At 47.8% G+C, this 23702-nt stretch overlaps 1 protein-coding gene across 5 annotated transcripts in view; it reads right to left on the reverse strand.

Annotated features, from left to right (window-relative positions):
• Positions 1 to 23702, reverse strand: part of LOC137383806 (homeodomain-interacting protein kinase 1-like) — a 420703-nt gene that overhangs the window by 18900 nt on the left and 378101 nt on the right. For 2 of the 5 annotated variants that reach the window (XM_068057038.1, XM_068057039.1), the window contains exons 10-15: positions 23289 to 23410; positions 19184 to 19318; positions 15056 to 15198; positions 7707 to 7880; positions 4721 to 4930; positions 3578 to 3828 (exon numbers count right to left, since the gene is read on the reverse strand). In XM_068057038.1, the coding sequence (XP_067913139.1) occupies positions 3578 to 3828; positions 4721 to 4930; positions 7707 to 7880; positions 15056 to 15198; positions 19184 to 19318; positions 23289 to 23410 (1035 nt within the window). The remainder of the gene's footprint in view (positions 1 to 3577; positions 3829 to 4720; positions 4931 to 7706; positions 7881 to 15055; positions 15199 to 19183; positions 19319 to 23288; positions 23411 to 23702) is intronic. The other 3 variants (XM_068057040.1, XM_068057042.1, XM_068057041.1) reach the window with 3 other exon arrangements.

Genomic DNA, 23702 nt, shown 5'->3' on the forward strand with positions numbered 1-23702 from the left:
GTGCGTGAAGTTGAAGGAGAAGTTGTTCAATGTGAGAACAAGTTCAGCCAGGCGGAGGAGGGTGGTGGTGGATGGGGACTGGTTGGGCCTCTGTTCCAGGAAGAAGCGGAGAGCCCTCAAACCATCCTGGTGGGGAAATGGAGGTTTAGAGCGATTGTACGTCCATAGTGAAGAGGAGGCGGTTGGGACCAGGAAACTGGAAATTGTCAAAATGACGTAGGGCGTCAGAAGAGTCACGGATGTAGGTGGGAAGAGACTGGACCAGCAGAGATAAGATAGAGTCTAGATAGGAAGAAATAAGTTCAGTGGGGCAGGAGCAGGCTGACACAATGGGTCTGCTGGGACAGTCCCGTTTGTGGATTTTGGGAAGGAGGTAGAAGCGGGCTGTCCGGGGTTGTGGGACTATGAGGTTGGAAGCCATAGAGGGAAGATCTCCAGAGGAGATGAGGTCAGTGACAGTCCTTTGGACGGTGGCTTGATGTTCGGTGGCGGGGTCATGGTCCAGAGGGAGGTAGGAAGAGGTGTCTGTGAGTTGGTGTTGAGCTTCTGCAAGGTAGAGGTCAGTACGCCATACATAGGTGTCGCTATGGAGACCCGCATGGGTCCTTGTTATGCCTGTCTTTTTGTGGGATATGTCGAGCATTCTTTGTTCCAGTCCTACTCAGGCCCCCTCCCCCAACTCTTTTTCCGGTACATTGATGACTGTATCGGTGCCGTTTCCTGCTCCCGCCCCGAACTAGAAAACTTTATCAACTTTGATTCCAATTTCCACCCTTCTCTCACCTTCACATGGTCCATCTCTGGCACTTCCCTTCCCTTCCTCGACTTCTCTGTCTCCATCTCTGGGGATAGGTTGTCTACCAACATCCATTATAAGCCCACCGACTCCCACAGCTACCTCGACTACACTTCTTCACACCCTACCTCCTGTAAGGACTCCATTCCATTCTCCCAGTTTCTCCGTCTCCGACGCATCTGCTCTGATGATGCTACATTCCATGACGGTGCTTCTGATATGACCTTTTTCCTCAACCGAGGATTTCCCCCCACTGTGGTTGACAGGGCCCTCAACCGTGTCCGACCCATTCCCCGCACCTCTACCCTCACCCCTTCCCCTCCCTCCCAGAACCGTGACAGGGTTCCCCTTGTCCTCACTTTTCATCCCACCAGCCTCCATATCCAAAGGATCATCCTCCGCCATTTTCGCCACCTCCAACGTGATGCCACTACCAGTCGCATCTTCCCCTCCCTTCCCCTGTCAGCATTCCGAAGGGATCGTTCCCTCCGCGACACCCTGGTCAACTCCTCCATTACCCCCACCACGTCGTCCCTGTCCCAGGGCACCTTCCCCTGCAATCGCAGGAGGTGTAATACCTGCCCATTTACCTCCTCTCTCCTCACTATCCCAGGCCCCAAACACTCCTTTCAGGTGAAGCAGCGATTTACTTGTACTTCTTTCAATGTAGTATACTGTATTCGCTGCTCACAGTGTGGTCTCCTCTACATTGGGGAGACCAAGCGCAGACTGGGTGACCGCTTTGCGGAACATCTCCGCTCAGTCCGCAAGCAGGACCCTGAGCTTCCGGTTGCTTGCCATTTCAACACTCCCCCCTGCTCTCATGCTCACATCTCTGTCCTGGGATTGCTGCAGTGTTCCAGTGAACATCAACGCAAGCTCGAGGAACAGCATCTCATCTACCGATTAGGCACACTACAGCCTGCCGGACTGAACATTGAGTTCAATAATTTCAGAGCATGACAGCCCCCCATTTTACTTTCATTTTTAGTTATTTTTTCTTCCTTTTTTTTTTACATTCCTTTTTACATTTTTTACAATCTTTTTTTGCAATTATTTCATTTCATCTTAGTTTGTTCAGTTTGCTTACCCACTTTTTTTTTCAGGTTGTTTTTCTTCAGGTTTGCACTTGCTGCTGTTCAATATTCAGTGTATTCACACCTAATCTGTACTAATGCTTTGTCTTTCAACACACCATTAACATATTATTTGCCTTTGCTCCGTGACCTTTTGGTCAGCTATGTGGCCTGGTCCAATCTGCACCTTCTCCTTTGTTATCTCTTGCCCCACCCCCACCTCACTTGTTTGTAATCTGTGACTTATCTAATATTTGTCAGTTCCGAAGAAGGGTCACTGACCCGAAACGTTAACTCTGCTTCTCTTTCCACAGATGCTGCCAGACCTGCTGAGTGATTCCAACATTTCTTGTTTATGCTTCAGAACAGGTCATTTTCAGACCTTTGTCTGTTGAAATTCAGGAGCTATAATGGCCATAATGCATTATATGCGAGAAGCATTCTTTTCCCTCCAGTGGCAATTAACACCTCAGTTGTGAGGACAGGCTAAAAGGAACCTAAAGGGCAGATTTTTTTTTGGCCGGGGGGGGGGGGGTGAAGGAAGAGGGATTTTAAGTCTCTCAAATACAAGTGCCCAGTGCTCCTATCGTATAGGTTCAAACAGTGGTACTCAGTTTCAGGATGTTAGTACAACCAGAGATGTTTACACGGATCTCAAAAAGCTTTGAACACTGAACAAATGTGCAGGAGGCTTGCATTTTAAGGGTTACTGCGGTAATTGTTTCCCACTTAAAAATAGGTGGTGATTAAATGTTGTTTAAAGGTTTTCACGGTGAGAGCAGTATACTTTGAGTGAGACAATTTTTGTGGTTTCCACCATGTAAATTTGCTCTGAAAAGAGCAGTCGTTACCTTACAAGAGAGGAGCTCTTTGAAGAACTGGTAGGCCTCGATGTTTCGGACAGTGCACAATTAGCCGACCAATAGCAGCAAGAGCATGTAATGACCTTTCAGAAGTAAGATCCTGCCCACACTCCCATGCTCCACCGCATATAAACCCACTTCTTCCACATATTCCAGTCATTTCTCCAGAGACGGGTAGAGTACGCTGCCCAAAACGTCAAGGCCTGCCAGTTGTTTAAAGAACTCCTTTCTTTTAAGGTAACACTGCTCTTTTCAAAGCAAATTCACATGGTGCAAAACATAAAAAATTGTCCTATTCAATGCATAGGTGGTTATTACTTCAACAGCATCAGCAGTTGAGACCACATTTTTAAAGGAGACAAAAAAAGTCAAGGGGAGGGGTTGGAAAAAAAAGAAATCTCAATACATGTTTTAAATCTTAACAAGTACAAGTAGAAATACAGTCTGATTTGGATGTCCCTGGTGTCTCGAGTTAATAAAAGTTCATAAGACAAAACCAGTTATACATTTAATGACATAAAAACAGAAAGTGCTGGAAATACTCAGCAGGTCTGGCAGCATCTGTGGAGAGAGAAGCAGAGTTACCGTTTCAGGCTTGTGACCTTTCATCAGAACATGAAAGGTCATAGACCCGAAACGTTAACTCTGCTTCTTTCTCCACAGATGCTGCCTGACCTAATTATTTCCAGCACTTTGTTTTTATTTCAGATTTCCAGCATCCGCAGTATTTTGATTTTCATTGATGCTACATAAGCTTTGAAACAAAGATAAAATGATTTGACTAAGATTACTATAACTTTGGATTGTTGGAAGCACAATTTTGATAACAATTACATTCCTACCTGACAAACTGTTGCTTTCTCCCATACTATCACTGACTTGCGCCTTCAAAGGCTGTACAATGATGGTGCGAGATCCAGAATTATGACTGACATCCAATGTTCTTTTAGAGACTTCCTGTGCACTGCTGATAACTTGCGTTGCTCGAGGGCGTTCACATGGATAGGGACTGTTACTATTTGAAGAGTCAGATTCTAAAGAATCATGGACAGTGACATAACTGATGACATTTGATCTCTGTTTCATACCGGAGCTAAGATAAAGGGAAAAAAAATGTTTACACAGAGATAGTCAGGCTATCCCAATACTCCCAGAACCTCAATTCCTAAAATTAGATGGAACAGTAACAGTAATTGGTTTGACCTCCATTTTCCCTCTTGATCAATACTCCTTATTTTGTCATGCTAACACTAATTGCTTTGAGAAGTCTTCTTACACAAAGGGCTCCAGAGAAATGCAGTGTTGTTGACCAGAACAGTCCCAATTTCAAAACCTTGATCTGTGCTGGATTATTCAAGACAGAACCAAAATTCCAGTTCTTGATCACCATCCACTGACCCTAGGAAGTGTGTGGGGAAGTCAGACAAGGATAACATTCAGCTCAACTATGACACTTCTTTGCCCAAGATCAAGAGCTTGCCAACATGACAACTAGGCTGGAGAAGAATGGCTAATTTGTGAAGTATCACAGGGTGGGTACCACTTGTGGATCACACTCCAGTAGGGAGTTGGGAGAAAAACAAAGAAACTGGACAAAAAAAGTTAAAAGTACCGATAGCAGTCACTCATAACTGTAGAATTTAATCTCTTCTTGGGAGATTTGAACTTGTTGACACTAATATGCTAGGACTTATTTTATTACTAATGTGGAGTATTTACATTTGCAGTGACACTTTCAGAAAAACAAAGAATCTTTGTATTGAATTTGATTGAAGCCAGGAGCCACAGGTTAAAATACAAACAAGCTAATTCAAAGGCAGGTTCCAAGGTAAATGAACCATGTTCTGACAAGCCACAAGCGCACTTAAAGGTGCTTCTCCTTCCTTCCAAAATCAAGCAAGCTTTCTCTACCTAGATTGCACTTGAAAGTAGTGTCGGCAGTGTGTTCATCACCTGTAACTGTTAATGTACAGAGATACACCTACCTCCCAACTTTCTGCTTAGTTTCTTCCTCTTCATCTGTGTCACTACGAATGGTGATAACACTGACAGCAGGACTAGGTGTGTCAGGAATCACAATGGTCTGTCGCTGATGATCAAGTGTTGTGCCGCAGTATGGGGAGGGCGCACTTGCAGGACTGTTTTGAACCACCATGTACGTTTGAGAGGGAGTGACATCCAACACAGGAACATTTCTGGCAGAGGATTAAATAACAGTCATATATGTTGTGGAAACCAGTGATTTGAGTTTTATCAGCTAAATTTGTTGCTCAAGCCCGGTTTAAGAAGTCATCAACAAACCAGTTTCAATTTTTACATAAATGTACTATTTCTAAGAGGCTACAATGAGCTCAATGTACATAGAGATTAAAAATACCCTGTTTGTGCAGTGCACTAAAAGTGCTTTATACATGGTTATTTGGATGCACAAGGCTTCAAAAATTCAATTCACCATGCTTATAGAGTATGAAATAATTTCAGGGGTTTTGCAACTGCTTTTGACAATATAACTGAAAAGGGACTATCTACAATAACTCTCCATACATCTGTTGCACTTCATATCGAAAATGGTGAATACACTATGCACATGGATTAGATGTCATTTAACTCCAGAAGCTCGTTATCTGTGGTTTCAAATTCAAACAGAGTATCAAACTCCACTACTTATTAAAAAAAAACTTTTACAAGTTTTTTTGTGTCAATTTCCTTCTTTTTCTGCTCCTCATTTTCCTAAAGAGGTTGAGTCCTGCTGGATAGTTCCACAAATGCCGAACACCCACCAGAACTGGTACTAACTGGCAGTTCATGTGCGAGATTAGTCGGTGCGTGTTGGCAGACTGCTGAACCACAGAGGCACCACAGCCTAGCCTGAACCTGCCTTCACACAATGCATCCACATTGGCACTTATCAACAAAGGGCACTGGACAGGGTAAGGAGTAGTATCTGGCTGATTTCTCCCTCCCTAATGGAGGGACAGTGAGATTAACTGGACTGTCCCGACTGTTACCACAGTACAGAGCATGAACGGAACAAGTGACTGTCTGGTTTATATGGATCAGCTACATACTACCAACTCAACCATTGGGGAGCTGGGGCTCTTTTTTGTTTGCACGAATAGCTTACATATTAGAAATCAATGTCACGTACTTGCTTCATGTATACAATGTGCATGTTTTTGTTACTACATCTACTTGTAGGTGGCACCTATCTCGATATCTTAACCTTCACTTTAGTACAAGCAGAGAACATTATTAGGAAGGCAGAACATTTCACAAAGTTTAGAAATACACAAATTTCTGACTTCAATTTCTAAATCGCTTTACACTTTGACTTTTCAAACTCTCACTTTTGTACACTTTCTAGATCTTTGATTTCTACTCAGCTCTTAGGCAGAATTTACTTTGGTATATCATGTGGAATTATTTTAGGACATCAGGTTCAAGAGTTCCTATGAATGAGTCCAATCATTCATCAAATTAGAAATTATTTCATTACTGTTTCTAATTTAAAAAGTAGCGCACAAAAGTAATCGCTGATTCCACAGAAGCACAGTTATCTACTTCACTACCCATAGATCAATACTTCTTCAGAAGTGCTAAACCTTGCATAAAAATACCTTTCCAATCCATCAACCTAACACTTCTGTCTTGAGAAGTCAAATTTCCGAGAAGAAAAATATTTTAGGTTTCCCCAAATAGTAGAAGGTTGAATGCATTTATGAAACAGAACACTACACATTGTAAACCATGCAGCAGGAACATTCCTTGCATGCACTGAAAGTGGATACTTGATCGTAATCTTTCAATTACTCTGTGCATTTATTCTATTTGTGTACTTTTTGCCAGAAACTTGAGCATGTGGTTTTGCAAAAGTAACCACTTCCACTACCTGTCTTCACAGTGACCTACAAATTCCATCAATCTCCACTGTAAACATTTCTCCAAGGATTCTTAATATAAATTGTCACGCAGAATATTCTGTAGCTGCCAGCCCCAAACTGTATTGAGGTTTATTATTCTCCCCTCCCTTGAGATATAACATTTAGACTGTTACGCAATTAAACATAAGGACACTTCGGAATTTAGTAGTTTCTGTTGAAATGAAAATTTTGTTTTCGATTGGCAAATGAACAAGGAACAATTAATGTATTGATAAATTTTGCATGTTTAACTTCACCCACCCCAAGGTAATGAATGCTTGTTGGAACACAGTTCGACAAGTGTACTTACCCCCCCTGCTCCTTCCTCCAATGGACCTTATTCATGAATGAACTTTGAAAGCAAGTGTAGGTGAGTTCAATGCTGTAGGGCATTACAGCCACTTTAGAACCTGTTTTCACCCAAAATCCAAACAGGCATTTTCAATAGAGGGTCACTTGATATTGATGTGGAGTTCCTGGCTTGTTTTCCCCTTCTAAACCCAGATGCTGTCACACCCCTACCTACCAACACCCCATCTGAGAATGGAGCACAGATATAAATTGTTCCTGAAGGTGCAGACATGTTCTAGGCCTGGATTCATAGGTCCTAATTTTGTTGAGGGAATCAATGGGCATTAAATGTCACCTGTTTTTCAACTGGGAACGTGAGGCAGGCAGTGAGGAAGAAAAACACTGTCATATTCATCCAGTATGTAGAAGCAAACATACTTCTGCAGGGTCACTGGACAGCAATCAAGTGTAGAAAACTTAGCTGATACCACCCTTCCTTAATACAGATTTGCTGAGGTCAATGGTAGCACTGCAGCACCTCAATTGACTTGCTAGTGGAAACCAGCTAGTTCAGCACAAACAGGGGAACCAGTCTGGGACCTTCTTTGTCTCTATGGATCAATTCCACAAAACGCAGCACACTTACTTAGCTTCAGGTATCTGATTTGAAATGTTCTGTAGCTGAATACAGCCACTTTAGGCACATCAATTTGATATATGACTGGATTACATATTTAAATGTTATATTCATAAACTTTACCTTGTGTTGTGAAGCTGTTTGTTCCTTTTGGAGGAAGACCTGGAGTTCTGCTGCTGGCGTACCACATGGGCAACACCAACATTCAAGGGCTGTGCAGCTAAGGTCACATGTCCAGCCAACAATGACGGCTGCTGCACAATGGCATTATACTGGCTTCCATGGGAATGTGCATTTCTGAGAATAAAGAGGAAAAGTAACGTAAGTAAAAACTGCGAGCGGACATCTAACATTAAAGAAACAAACTTAATTAACATTTTACCCAAACATTAGATATGAAGACACATTTGAAAATTACCAATAAATCGTCCTTGGCATGCTTCATCGCAATTTTTTTTTTAAGTTGGCTGAGATGCTGAAAAAGGATCCAATTAAGCTACAAAGTACTACTACAAAACTCAAGATATATGGTTTTGCTCAAGAGTTTTTATTCTATACTACATACGGAACTGGAAAATAAATTTTACATTAACTTCCCCCAACCCAATGCGCTAACTAAAAAAAGTTGTGAACAGTTATCTCGGGTTCACACAGTTTCAGTTTTATATCACTTCTCAGTAGCAGGAATCTAAAAGGAAACTGGATTCATTCCACAACATAGGGTCCGCGGGCCAAGATGGCCCTGCCATAGGTTTACAACCGGCCCGTGGAGGTATTTCGGTGATGAAAATTTTCCCATTGTCTTCTATCAGACAGAGTTTTTAAAACGGCGCGGGGCGTGAGAGAGAGAGAGACAGACAAACGGGGCGAGAGAGAGAGGCGGGGCGAGAGAGAGAGAGAGAGAGAGCGAGGCGGGGCGCGAGAGCGAGGCGGGGCGCGAGAGCGAGGGAGGCGGGGCGCGAGAGCGAGCGAGGCGGGGCGCGAGAGCGAGCGAGGCGGGGCGCGAGAGCGAGCGAGGCGGGGCGCGAGAGCGAGCGAGGCGGGGCGCGAGAGCGAGCGAGGCGGGGCGCGAGAGCGAGCGAGGCGGGGCGCGAGAGCGAGCGAGGCGGGGCGCGAGAGAGAGCGAGGCGGGGCGCGAGAGAGAGCGAGGCGGGGCGCGAGAGAGAGCGAGGCGGGGCGCGAGAGAGAGCGAGGCGGGGCGCGAGAGAGAGCGAGGCGGGGCGCGAGAGAGAGCGAGGCGGGGCGCGAGAGAGAGCGAGGCGGGGCGCGAGAGAGAGCGAGGCGGGGCGCGAGAGAGAGCGAGGCGGGGCGCGAGAGAGAGCGAGGCGGGGCGCGAGAGAGAGCGAGGCGGGGCGCGAGAGAGAGCGAGGCGGGGCGCGAGAGAGAGCGAGGCGGGGCGCGAGAGAGAGCGAGGCGGGGCGCGAGCGCGAGCGAGGCGGGGCGCGAGAGCGAGCGCGAGCGAGGCGGGGCGCGAGAGCGAGCGCGAGCGAGGCGGGGCGCGAGAGCGAGCGCGAGCGAGGCGGGGCGCGAGAGCGAGCGCGAGCGAGGCGGGGCGCGAGAGCGAGCGCGAGCGAGGCGGGGCGCGAGAGCGAGCGCGAGCGAGGCGGGGCGCGAGAGCGAGCGCGAGCGAGGCGGGGCGCGAGCGCGAGCGCGAGCGAGGCGGGGCGCGAGCGCGAGCGAGGCGGGGCGCGAGAGCGAGCGAGGCGGGGCGCGAGAGCGAGCGAGGCGGGGCGCGAGAGCGAGCGAGGCGGGGCGCGAGAGCGAGCGAGGCGGGGCGCGAGCGAGAGCGAGGCGGGGCGCGAGCGAGAGCGAGGCGGGGCGCGAGCGAGAGCGAGGCGGGGCGCGAGCGAGAGCGAGGCGGGGCGCGAGCGAGAGCGAGGCGGGGCGCGAGCGAGGCGGGGCGCGAGCGAGGCGGGGCGCGAGCGAGGCGGGGCGCGAGCGAGGCGGGGCGCGAGAGAGGCGGGGCGCGAGAGAGGCGGGGCGCGAGAGAGGCGGGGCGCGAGAGAGGCGGGGCGCGAGAGAGGCGGGGCGCGAGAGAGAGCGAGGCGGGGCGCGAGAGAGAGCGAGGCGGGGCGCGAGAGAGAGCGAGGCGGGGCGCGAGCGAGAGCGAGGCGGGGCGCGAGCGAGAGCGAGGCGGGGCGCGAGCGAGAGCGAGGCGGGGCGCGAGAGAGAGCGAGGCGGGGCGCGAGAGAGAGCGAGGCGGGGCGCGAGAGAGAGCGAGGCGGGGCGCGAGCGAGGCGGGGCGCGAGCGAGGCGGGGCGCGAGAGCGAGCGAGGCGGGGCGCGAGAGCGAGCGAGGCGGGGCGCGAGAGCGAGCGAGGCGGGGCGCGAGAGCGAGCGAGGCGGGGCGCGAGAGCGAGCGAGGCGGGGCGCGAGAGCGAGCGAGGCGGGGCGCGAGAGCGAGCGAGGCGGGGCGCGAGAGCGAGCGAGGCGGGGCGCGAGAGCGAGCGAGGCGGGGCGCGAGAGCGAGCGAGGCGGGGCGCGAGAGCGAGCGAGGCGGGGCGCGAGAGCGAGCGAGGCGGGGCGCGAGAGCGAGCGAGGCGGGGCGCGAGAGCGAGCGAGGCGGGGCGCGAGAGCGAGCGAGGCGGGGCGCGAGAGCGAGCGAGGCGGGGCGCGAGAGCGAGCGAGGCGGGGCGCGAGAGCGAGCGCGGCGGGGCGCGAGAGCGAGCGCGGCGGGGCGCGAGAGCGAGCGAGGCGGGGCGCGAGAGCGAGCGAGGCGGGGCGCGAGAGAGAGCGAGGCGGGGCGCGAGAGAGAGCGAGGCGGGGCGCGAGAGAGAGCGAGGCGGGGCGCGAGAGAGAGCGAGGCGGGGCGCGAGAGAGAGCGAGGCGGGGCGCGAGCGAGGCGGGGCGCGAGAGCGAGCGCGAGCGAGGCGGGGCGCGAGAGCGAGCGAGGCGGGGCGCGAGAGCGAGCGCGAGCGAGGCGGGGCGCGAGAGCGAGCGCGAGCGAGGCGGGGCGCGAGAGCGAGCGCGAGCGAGGCGGGGCGCGAGAGCGAGCGCGAGCGAGGCGGGGCGCGAGAGCGAGCGCGAGCGAGGCGGGGCGCGAGAGCGAGCGCGAGCGAGGCGGGGCGCGAGAGCGAGCGAGGCGGGGCGCGAGAGCGAGCGCGAGCGAGGCGGGGCGCGAGAGCGAGCGAGGCGGGGCGCGAGAGCGAGCGCGAGCGAGGCGGGGCGCGAGAGCGAGCGCGAGCGCGGCGGGGCGCGAGAGCGAGCGAGGCGGGGCGCGAGAGCGAGCGAGGCGGGGCGCGAGAGCGAGCGAGGCGGGGCGCGAGAGCGAGCGAGGCGGGGCGCGAGAGCGAGCGAGGCGGGGCGCGAGAGCGAGCGAGGCGGGGCGCGAGAGCGAGCGAGGCGGGGCGCGAGAGCGAGCGAGGCGGGGCGCGAGAGAGAGCGAGGCGGGGCGCGAGAGAGAGCGAGGCGGGGCGCGAGAGAGAGCGAGGCGGGGCGCGAGAGAGAGCGAGGCGGGGCGCGAGCGAGGCGGGGCGCGAGAGCGAGCGCGAGCGAGGCGGGGCGCGAGAGCGAGCGAGGCGGGGCGCGAGAGCGAGCGAGGCGGGGCGCGAGAGCGAGCGCGAGCACAGCGGGGCGCGAGAGCGAGCGAGGCGGGGCGCGAGCGCGAGCGAGGCGGGGCGCGAGAGCGAGCGAGGCGGGGCGCGAGAGCGAGCGAGGCGGGGCGCGAGAGCGAGCGAGGCGGGGCGCGAGAGCGAGCGAGGCGGGGCGCGAGCGCGAGCGAGGCGGGGCGCGAGCGCGAGCGAGGCGGGGCGCGAGCGCGAGCGAGGCGGGGCGCGAGCGAGGCGGGGCGCGAGCGCGAGCGAGGCGGGGCGCGAGAGCGAGCGAGGCGGGGCGCGAGAGCGAGCGAGGCGGGGCGCGAGAGCGAGCGAGGCGGGGCGCGAGAGCGAGCGAGGCGGGGCGCGAGAGCGAGCGAGGCGGGGCGCGAGAGCGAGCGCGGCGGGGCGCGAGAGCGAGAGAGAGCGCGGCGGGGCGCGAGAGCGAGAGAGAGCGCGGCGGGGCGCGAGAGCGAGAGAGAGCGCGGCGGGGCGCGAGAGCGAGAGAGAGCGCGGCGGGGCGCGAGAGCGAGAGAGAGCGCGGCGGGGCGCGAGAGCGAGAGAGAGCGCGGCGGGGCGCGAGAGCGAGAGAGAGCGCGGCGGGGCGCGAGAGCGAGAGAGAGCGCGGCGGGGCGCGAGAGCGAGAGAGAGCGCGGCGGGGCGCGAGAGCGAGAGCGAGCGCGGCGGGGCGCGAGAGCGAGCGCGGCGGGGCGCGAGAGAGAGCGAGCGTGCGCGGCGGGGCGAGAGAGAGAGAGAGAGAGAGAGAGACAGGCGGGGCGAGAGAGAGAGAGAGAGAGAGACAGGCGGGGCGAGAGAGAGAGAGAGAGAGACAGGCGGGGCGAGAGAGAGAGAGAGAGAGACAGGCGGGGGCGAGAGCGCGGCGGGGCGCGAGCGCGGCGGGGCGCGAGCGCGGCGGGGCGCGAGCGCGGCGGGGCGCGAGAGCGAGCGCGGCGGGGCGCGAGAGAGAGACAGGCGGGGCGAGAGAGAGAGAGAGAGAGACAGGCGGGGCGAGAGAGAGAGAGAGAGAGACAGGCGGGGCGAGAGAGAGAGAGAGAGAGACAGGCGGGGCGAGAGAGAGAGAGAGAGAGACAGACAGGCGGGGCGAGAGAGAGAGAGAGAGAGACAGGCGGGGCGAGAGAGAGAGAGAGAGAGACAGGCGGGGCGAGAGAGAGAGAGACAGGCGGGGCGAGAGAGAGAGAGACAGGCGGGGCGAGAGAGAGAGAGAGAGAGACAGGCGGGGCGAGAGAGAGAGAGAGAGAGAGACAGGCGGGGCGAGAGAGAGAGAGAGAGAGAGACAGGCGGGGCGAGAGAGAGAGAGAGAGAGACAGGCGGGGCGAGAGAGAGAGAGAGAGAGACAGGCGGGGCGAGAGAGAGAGAGAGAGAGACAGGCGGGGCGAGAGAGAGAGAGAGAGAGACAGGCGGGGCGAGAGAGAGAGAGAGAGAGACAGGCGGGGCGAGAGAGAGAGAGAGAGAGACAGGCGGGGCGAGAGAGAGAGAGAGAGAGACAGGCGGGGCGAGAGAGAGAGAGAGAGAGAGACAGGCGGGGCGAGAGAGAGAGAGAGAGAGAGACAGGCGGGGCGAGAGAGAGAGAGAGAGAGAGACAGGCGGGGCGAGAGAGAGAGAGAGACAGACAGGCGGGGCGAGAGAGAGAGAGAGAGAGAGAGACAGGCGGGGCGAGAGAGAGAGAGAGAGACAGGCGGGGCGAGAGAGAGAGAGAGAGAGACAGGCGGGGCGAGAGAGAGAGAGAGAGAGACAGGCGGGGCGAGAGAGAGAGAGAGAGAGACAGGCGGGGCGAGAGAGAGAGAGAGAGAGAGAGAGACAGGCGGGGCGAGAGAGAGAGAGAGAGAGAGACAGGCGGGGCGAGAGAGAGAGAGAGAGAGAGAGAGAGAGACAGGCGGGGCGAGAGAGAGAGAGAGAGAGACAGGCGGGGCGAGAGAGAGAGAGAGAGAGAGACAGGCGGGGCGAGAGAGAGAGAGAGAGAGAGACAGGCGGGGCGAGAGAGAGAGAGAGAGAGACAGGCGGGGCGAGAGAGAGAGAGAGAGAGAGACAGGCGGGGCGAGAGAGAGAGAGAGAGAGAGACAGGCGGGGCGAGAGAGAGAGAGAGAGAGACAGGCGGGGCGAGAGAGAGAGAGAGAGACAGGCGGGGCGAGAGAGAGAGAGAGAGAGACAGGCGGGGCGAGAGAGAGAGAGAGAGAGACAGGCGGGGCGAGAGAGAGAGAGAGAGAGACAGGCGGGGCGAGAGAGAGAGAGAGAGACAGGCGGGGCGAGAGAGAGAGAGAGAGACAGGCGGGGCGAGAGAGAGAGAGAGAGACAGGCGGGGCGAGAGAGAGAGAGAGAGACAGGCGGGGCGAGAGAGAGAGAGAGAGACAGGCGGGGCGAGAGAGAGAGAGAGAGACAGGCGGGGCGAGAGAGAGAGAGAGAGACAGGCGGGGCGAGAGAGAGAGAGAGAGAGACAGGCGGGGCGAGAGAGAGAGAGAGAGAGACAGGCGGGGCGAGAGAGAGAGAGAGAGAGAGAGACAGGCGGGGCGAGAGAGAGAGAGAGAGACAGGCGGGGCGAGAGAGAGAGAGAGAGACAGGCGGGGCGAGAGAGAGAGAGAGACAGGCGGGGCGAGAGAGAGAGATGGAGGGAAGAAATGAGAGAGAGCCCAAGATAGACAGACAGACAGAATGAGACACAGAACGAGAGAGATCAGTCCTGACAGATGGGCATTTCTGCGGAACATTCTGCAGCGCTTCAAGTGTGTGGGCAAACATTGACTACTATGCAAGTGTCGAAAATGCCAGATATCTCATTAGATCAGTGTCCAACATAATGGTGAGAAAGTAAGTCAATAAATTAATCTTCTCATGGAAAGCTTCTTCACAAAAATGCACAGCTGTTGTTTTGATTGATAGTAAAATAAATTTTTAATCTTTCCAAAACTGCCCCTTCTGCAAGACAAAAATTGTAATGTGCCCCCCATACAAAAAGGTTGGACATCTCTGTTCTACAACATTTGGCATGGTAGCATAGTGGTCATGTTACTGGACTAAAAAAGGCCTGGGCTAATGATCTGTCGACAAAATCCACCATAGCAGCTTGCATTTTATTCCAGATTTTATTTGATTCATTGAATTTAAGTTCATTAATTCATTAAAAAGTAATGGTAACCACAAAACTACCAGATTGTCATAAAATCCATCAGGTTCGCGAATATCCTTTAGGGAAGGAAATCTGCTGTCGTGACTTGGTCTGGACCACAGCAATGTGGTTGGCTCTTAACTGCCCTCTGAAATGGCCTAGCAAGATACTCAGTTGCATTCAAGAAGTAGCTCACTGCCTTCTCAAGGGCAATCAGGGAAGGGCAATAAATACTCTCATGAATGAATAAAAAAAAAAATCAGTAGTCTAATTCTAGGAGAATGCACTCTCGTGTAGTTTCCATTTCTATGAACTTCAAACCAGAGTACACAAGAATGCTCTAAATTACAAATGCTAAGTAGTCGAGGTATTAGAATTCAGCTTGATCTTGTACAAAGTGCACGAAAGCGCATCAGCTCGTTTTTGTTGTCTGAATGCATTGTTTCTTGGGCATGTTTGATGGAGGGAAAGGCAAAAACTTAGGACATTCAATTTATTGCAAGCTAACAAAGATTACCTTCATCTTAAGAAAATAAGGGAATTTTTTTTTTGTATTTTGCAGAAATTGCAGAAATAAGCAGCAACCGCAATTTAAAAAACTTTACATTTGCAATTTAACTATTCCTGTACGAATCAGATGTTTTAAAAAGTTCTTTCACGAAACAGCACAATTTCATTCATGATTAGAATTTACCAATAGCACTATTGTCACTATAAGTACTGGCCCATCCCAGTACTTCCCTTCCTTTTAAAGGGATGAAAATGCACAAGATTAAGAGTTAAAATAGAAAATGTTCATGTTATTAAAAGCCTACTTGCCTCCAGTCTGTTATTTGCTGTGTGCTAGTCATAGCTTCTGGTATCACAGTGGCATGTGGGACTGAGTTATGGACGGCTACGCCAGGCAACTGCTGCCAAGTTGACGGCAACAGGATTTGCTGAGTTCCTCCAGGCCATGCCTGCTGCAAACAAAGACAGACTGTCAAGATTGCCATTGCACAGGACACTACTCCAAAAGTTTGCAGACACCCGAAAAGAACACAAAGCATCTAGCTGAAGACCGCACACAGCTGGCAAGAGAAGCACAATGGTAAAACAAAGATCTGTGATGTTAGATTTACACAACGCCTCCCTCCAAAGCCAATACCTGCACAGGACAAGGCATTACAGTTTAATGAGAGAAAGAGAAAGTGAGTATATCCAATATTTCGCAGCTCTGAAGCAGAAACATACATTCGGATATTCTGTGCGACGAGCCATTCTGCAGGAATACAAACACACAGACACAGCAATCTCTTCTAAGCAGGCTCATGCCAAGCAGCAAGGTGGAAAAGGGAGGGAACATTCTAACCAACCTTTGATCTGAGAAAGCAAAATGCACGTGGTCACTGGAAGCAACTGCAGAAGTTGGATGATCCATTTAAAAAAATAAACATGCTACTAAAGTTTAATTCAAGACCACAAAAGTTAATTAGCAATCTTCCAATCATCCAAGAATGGCTCATTAAATATTGGGAGTAACCTACATAATTAATTTTAATATACCAGCAGATCTCCCATAGTGTTGTGCACAGAGAGTCGCAGGATATGTTAATTATAACGATAGGGGGCATTTTCAACCAATTGTAATATTAAAAGTGTTACAGGAAGCAATTCTGACAATTACAGGAAGTGCACGTTTAAGTATGACTATAGATCAGCATGCTGCCATCAGGGACAATTTTAGATATTAACACAGCTTAAGTTTTGCCTAACCTTTATACATTACAGATTACTGTCAAATAATGTTTCTCTGATCTAAATAGGAAGGAATGTAGGTACCCAACTGCATCAGCACCCAAGGTTAATGACTTTGTTGATTTGGATCCGTGCACCATGCTCCCTAACTCTTTCCAGCCAGTTCCCACAATGAAGCTACTGCGTATGTCATTTAAGCTAAACATCTTTAGAGCTAAATACTAATAGACTGTGTTTAACAACTGTGGTGTGCTTTTTTCATAAAGGAAATTACATTCTAGTTTGAGCATATTAACAGCATCCGTCAGTTAGCTGAGATACTAAGTTCTGCTCTTCAATAAAAGGCCATTTGAAACAGCAATTAGACAAGATCCAAGTTATTGACCTTCTCATTTAAAGATGAAAAGTATCAATGCAGAGGTCAGTTTGCACACTCACATCCCTGCAATCCTACTTCAAATCTATCATTTTATCTATTGTTGTACCGCTATGATTTTTAAGGCAAACAAAAATGCTAATTAATTTTTGCAGTCTTCACTATAAATTTGTTCAGTGTTAATATCAGTTCAGGTTTTGATTTGATTTATCAATCCGACCACGTCACCAGTCACTGACTGCTTATTAAAAAATATCAATTTAAATCCAATGGACTCAGCATTTCTAAAAGGCTCTTATCTGGCTGCTATTGTACAGCAGAATTCAGTGTTTTAGAAAATTCAAGTATGGAAGAACTACAAACCAAATCCTCAGCAGCAAGGCATGTAAAATAGTGCACTAGATTCTCAATGAACAGTATAACAGCCTCTGAATTACAGAGCAACAGCTAATCTTGTAAACTTTTATGCTGGAACACTGACAGTGCAGGTGCAGCTCTGCCAACTTAGCCCTAATGGCAAGGTTTTCCAGTGATGCACATGTGTAAGTTTTTGAACTAAACAGGAAGAGGAGAGAGCAGGACGTCATGGCCAGAAAAGAGTACTTTATTGCAACATCGCTACCTGTTTATACAATCATGTACCATAATCAATATCCAACAGCTACGTATAATGGAATCTGAATTTTTGCTGCTAGTATCTTCAAAATTGGAACATGTTTCGATTTTGATATTGGATTCCAATTTTTGAAAATATTGCTATACTACCCACCAATGAGGGTGATGTGCAAATTCAGCCATCAATAACCTCAAGAAATTATGATAGGGTCAGTAGGTGAAGTATTCAGTTTATAGTTAAATGGCTAGAATTTTGACGCCCATTCTACCTTCCATTCTCTCAAAGTTAATAAAATGAATACTACTAAAGTAGAAGTTAAACAAGGGTTCATGGTCAGTTTACCAACTAAAAGTAATCGAATTGCTGCTAAGGTCACCATTCCAACCAAGATACTGAAATAAAAGCTAAGAATCTAACTTCTAGGAAATCCACCTCCTGCCTTCCTTTCCACATGGTCACATCTTCCTACCAGTCCTTGGTAGAATACCATTAATCTCCTTTCCACTCTGCCCACAGCACCAATATTGCCTTCTTTAAGTCACTAATACTGCAATTGGGATCATGGTACACTGCCTCTTTGTCATTTTAGACTTTTTCCACCTCCACGGAAGCACACTCTTAGCTCTACTACAGATTCCAAAGCAGTATATTGAGCAAAAATTTGTCCTTCTAACCATACATTACCATTTCAGGAATATCCCAAGGTTCCATTGGTCCCCTCTCTCTCCCCATTGTATGACAACCAATTCAATCGCTCTGCCACTCCGTGATCATCATATACACTCAACAGTCGGCCGCCATGCTTATCCTAGCCCCGCAGGCAGCTGAGACTCTCATCTCCACTTCTAATACCTCCATGTTCTACTCCTGAAACATCCTCTTCAGCAGTCTTCTGGAGGTCCACCCTACATAAACTCCAGTTCACCCAAAGCTCCAGAACCCGCATCTCTTCAGTTTTTAGTTCTGTTACTAAATGCGACATTTTACTACTGCTACATAAATGCAAGTAGTAATTGCAGTACAACTCATCCAGCCTAGCATCCGACTACATATTTAAATTTCATTTTACCTAGTATATATTCATAACCCATCCTCTTTACACATCTCTTTATCCTCTCTAATGCATACATTCCTGTCAAAGTAGGATAACTAAAATCTGCACAGCACCCAAAGTATCCTGACCAATGCATTATAAAACTTAACCTCTGAAGACCTGTACTCTATTGTTTTAGCTATTTATCCCAACATTCAACTTTAAAAACATATATAATTGAAAATGGTAGCATTGAAAGAGACTTAACAACAGCCTTCCAGTAGCTGGTTAGGGTAGCACCAGCAGAGGCTTCTAGCAGGGTCTGCGAATGCTCACAAAATGGTATAGAGATATGGGTGTGGGTATAATGGAATAGAAAAAATTGAAACAAGGGGGAAAACAATTACATAAAATTTACAGCACAGAAGTAGGTCATTTGGCCCAACTGGTCTCACCAACATTTATATTCCACACCTGTCTCCTCCCAACTCTCCATCTAAACCTGTCCTATTTCTTTCTCCCTCATGTTTATCCAGCTTCCCCACAGTATTTGGTCATTGTGGAGATGGGGGAAAACAAGAGATGCCAATAGCTCCTGATCCACTGTAAAAATTGCTGGGCTCTATCTACCAGAATCCACGGAATGGTAAATTTCCCTTGAAATGATTTGTATAAAGCAGAATATGTCATCAAGGAAATCTATACCACCATTCTGTGGACGGAATCATTCCCTCCCTCTCTGCCACCTTACATCTAAACATAGGTTAACTCAATCAGATTTGAATTAAGTGAAAATATCTGGCAATTGCTGTTATCCTTTCATACGATTCCTTGTTAGGCACAATTGTACTTACACTCCACCATATCAGTCCTCAAAACTGTTTTACATTTGCCTGGTTGATGAACCATGAATAAAATGTAAATAGTTAAATGGTAGTTAAAGTCAATTTCCACTCTCTTCATTCGCAACCATGCCATTAGAATTCGAGCCTTTTAGAAATACTGAGTATTTTGGTCTCAAGTACAACTTGTTTCACCGTCCAGATCGTTCAAAAGAGTAAGAGGAGACGTTCAATGACGTGGAAAATATATAAGGCACACAATAATACATGCTTCGGTTCCTCTGCAGCAGCCTCAGAGGAGCATCTGTTAGTGCACAGAATCACACCAAGTGGGAGCATTTACCAGTACTGTGGTCGTCTGATCGACCAGCGCAGGCCGGCCGGCTGCGCAGTTCAGGGTAAAAGGGACCGCGTACTGCGGAGCAACAGTGGCAACGTGAGGATGTAGAGTGGCCACCATCAGCGGTGTGCAGCTGCCCTGTAATGGGGGGGGGTTGGGAGTCAGTTATATGGTACATTAGTTCTCAAATCTGCAGTGTCCCTTTTTGATGCCCTGAATAGTATGAAAATCAGGTTTGGTCATTGGCAAAAAGAAATTTAACAGAGGTAGTACTGTGCATGCCAAGTGAACCAGGAATTAATCTTAAATCCAGATTACTCAGATTTGTTTTACTTGGGCCTCTTGAAACATCTGTCTCTGGTCAGATTTAAGTCTGGGCCCCAAAATGGTGGGAATGGGTCAAGAAAAAAGCACAGCCACCTACCCCAATGAATTTGATAAAACACATTGAAAAGCTAAGCCTCCATTTATTTTAGAAACAAAAGCAAATAACTGCAACTATCTATATTACATTTGATATCAAAGTGGGTTTGATGCACATTCTAGTCAGGCGTACAAAAAGGGACACTGCCAACTGCAAGTAAAAGAAAAAAGGATTCCCATCATAGCTTTAAAAAAACAATGGCTAAGTTTGTAAGTACATTACTACAAACAGAAATATGCTCGTTTCTGCCTTTTTTTTTTAAGTTTTAAAATTCTCTCCACCCCCCCCCCCCCCAATCAACAAAATTATGAAACCAGGACAGCACTATTGGAAGGCAGGTGTCAAATACTTTGGACTGAAATGTTTATCCTTTAGTGAAAAAGCTTTCAAAGCTATGAAGAGTTCACTATCATCTTTTATAAAATTACAATTTTCAACACTGTAAAAAAAAAAAATTCCACATTGCCACAATCCTAGAGGGAAAAGAGAGAGAATAAGTAGCTAGCAAGACATTCCCTGATTTATTGCAATCATTTTGGCCAAAATTTTGTTACCAGGTTTCATTATATGGGTCCCTGCTCTGGATGACTCTGAATCACTACTCTAATAAAGATTAAATTGCAGAATTGTATCCACATGGAGCCAAACAAGATTGCATTACTGTTTACATAGAGACTGAATATGGATTCAAAAATGGATGGCAATTTTTTTTCAGAATTTCCACAGCATGTTTCCAGTGAAACAATATCTACATCGTACACAAAAATCTGAAATCAACAGTATGGGTAAAGATGCCTCAACTGTGAAGAACTTCAGCATCCTAACCCTAAACCCCATTTCATCAACAGCACAGTTATATGCTTTGATAATTATAGATACAGTTGCAAGTTAAGGCTATTTACTTAGATGATTAGCTGCTTATACGGTGATTCAAGCAACTCTGTGGTTTTAGTTGCTTTTAACAACTACACTTGATGCAAAAAAACTCATTGTTGGCTTTACGTGGCCAAGTTTACTAAAACTGTCATACCAACTCTAATCCAGACCCAATTTAAAACCACCTTTAAGTCACATATAAATAGATAGAAAATAGGCCCCAGTGAAAACACCAGATTATTTAGCAAAATGTTTTTGTGCCAGTAAATGAAGTAAAATGATAATCCTTGGACATAAAAACAGCAGTCACTGTACTTAATTCACAGTATGGAGTGTTCTGAAATGTTTTAGCATGTTGAGACACTATATAAACGGAGGTATTTGTAGGTTATATGAAATAGTTATTTTTGGAATTTCCAAGCTACTTTTCCAAAGTTAATCTTTTAAAATTTTATCCACATGCATAGTTATTCATATCCAAAGAACCCTCAAAATAAAGTTTTGTTTTGGTTTAAATTATTCTCTGATCTCTCCTTGCTTCTGCAGTTAATGCACTCTTATCTGCACCCCTTCACTCAACACAAGAGCTAACATTTGATACATCATTCATTTTTATAGTTTTGGGGAAATTTCAACTTATCTTTCACATATTGGTGTGAACACCCAACAATATAAAACCAAAGTTACAGCTGGCAACAACATTTTTTAAGATTGCTAAAAAGGTTTATATAGCTGCCACAATCTTCACATCAATAAAATTTGTTCTGTAATGCGTGTAGTTTAAAGATTATCTAAGAATTTTCTTTTTAACAAAATAAAATCAATCTGTGCAAATGTGGACAGCACAATAACAATACAAGAAATACATCTGACACTTGCATTTCCTCAACGGCTCAGCAAATTTAACAAGGGAGTGCTGTGATGAATGCAAAACCATAAAGTCCCAGGTTCAATGTCAACTGCCAAGTTAATTGAGGGCAGCGGTAGGATGCTACTACAGACTTTGGTGGCCCTCGACAAGGTACCAGGGCTCAAACTGTTCTCCTGCCGAACAGAATTGGTGGTGTGAGGGAATATAGGTATAATAGGCTTAAATTAGGTAGCATTTAGATATAGTTAACATATTATACCTTTTAGAATTAAAGATCTAATAAATGGTCAGTTTTCAAGACTCACTGACATTCCCCTTTAAGAACGTAGAGTTAAAAAATTTCAAGGTGCCAGTTAGAATAAAATTTCTGTTGCCAGGGACTTGGAACATTAGCACACACACTGAAATATCCCGTGTGACATCAGTAAGAGGTAGCAATACCCTTAATTAGTTTATGGGGTTGTTGATGCAGCCAAATCAGCTCACAAGGTTGCTTTAAGGTACCATAAAAAAGGCAAATATAGATAAAGTAATAAATGGAATGGACTTACAGGAACAAGAGATCAAGTAAACACGATTTTAAACATTTTGACCAGATAAAATCTCAACTTCAAGCACAGAGAATTTCCAGTAAAACATTAAGTGGAGAGTTAGTAAATGATACTACTAAATATGGATTTTGAAAGCAAGAAAAACACACACAAAGGTAACACCTATATGCTAAGAGGTCATATGACACCTTAGAAACAGTATAAACATGAGAGGTTCTGAAGTGAAAATTAGAAGCGTTGAATTCTTCAAATACCTCTCATCCCATGCCTTACCCGGGGGATTTAAGGTAAAGGTTTACTTTAAATTTTGATAGATATTCTGAGATATTTTGCTGTAACATTAGCAAGGTTAAACTTTTGCATTCCATGTTAGAAATATGATTATGTGTTACATTTCTTAGTAATATTTGATATCGTGATATACATATCCACTTAGAAGTGTATTGCATGTTAAATTCTTTAATAAATTTATAGAAGTTAATAAATCGTCTCATGTAGTATTCTGTATACAACTACAAGAACCCCCTTTCTGTGTCCCTTTAAGTGGAGAGATACGTATTGAAGAGAGTTTCCCAGACCCTTATAATATCTGGGATATTTATGACAGCCATAATTATTAAAAATAGGTTATCCGAAACATGGAAATATTCTGTTAGTTTTCTTCCTTTGAGGGAAAGCTAGTTTAATTCTTTGGACCCAAATAAGTGTCTATAAGAGTTTGTCTGGTTTGAACTTAAAGGAGATTCATAGGGATGTACCCCTGATTTGGTTTAGTCCCTATAAGGGGTTAAAGTCATAAATCACTTCACTGGCTGAATAGCCTGCTGGCATTAAATATCAAAGCTCAACCACTAATAAAGGCTACTTGTAAAAAGTACTGCACTGGGGAAATAGTAGCCCAATAAAAAGCCAGTGTTTTGAAAAGAGTAATCAACAAGGAAAAGAAAGACTGCTTCAGTTATTTAAGCATGCAAAATATGCTTAACATTTTCAACTATCTTTGGATAAATGGAATTTCTGCTGAAATATAAATCGGATGTCTTAAGCAGCCCTATCTTCGTTAGTGCAGTTACCACAGGCAATTTTTGAAAGGCTTAAATCTGCAGTTTTAAGCAAGGCATGCCTGTACTGGTCTCCATGTCCCTTGGATGGGAGACAAATGAAACGATGCGTAGTGGTGGAAAGTTACCCAGGGTCTCTATTCCTGTTTACTGTTTATGACTGCTTCTGACATTCAACCTTTATGATGTATAACTATTGAGGCAAGGAACCAGGGAGATGCCAGCACCTGCTGGAGCCCAGGAAGAATTACTAAATTCAGGAAGCACAGGAAATTTGTAGGAAACAAAACTCAATTTAAAATAGACTGGTCAGCCAGCCACTTACCTGAGCGAGAACTCCAGGCTGAATCTGAATAGACTGGTGTGCAGCTGGTGCTTGTGGTACAACAGGCACTGCATTCTCCACTCTAACAGAAAAGCCAGAATGTTTTGCAGATGCTTGCAGCCCTGTCAATAAAAGTATACAGCATATATTTCCAGGTAATTTCAAAAGTTGGCTTGTGGGGGGAAAAAAAAAATCACAAAAGAAACTGCAAAAGTTAAACACATTTAAACACAGCTTGGGAACAGTTTACTGGCCATTCTCCTGACCAGAGTTTTTGTTGTTGCTTGGATGGGGGGGGGGGGAAAAAGAGAGAAAAAAAAAAATCTAGTATCATGCAATGAGAAAGGGCTAATTAATAATCTTGCTGTAAAGTAGCTTCTAGGGAAGACGATAGAATTTTACTTTAAGTTTGAA

Source organism: Heterodontus francisci, chromosome 25, assembly GCF_036365525.1.
Source record: "Heterodontus francisci isolate sHetFra1 chromosome 25, sHetFra1.hap1, whole genome shotgun sequence".
Lineage (NCBI taxonomy): Eukaryota > Metazoa > Chordata > Chondrichthyes > Heterodontiformes > Heterodontidae > Heterodontus > Heterodontus francisci.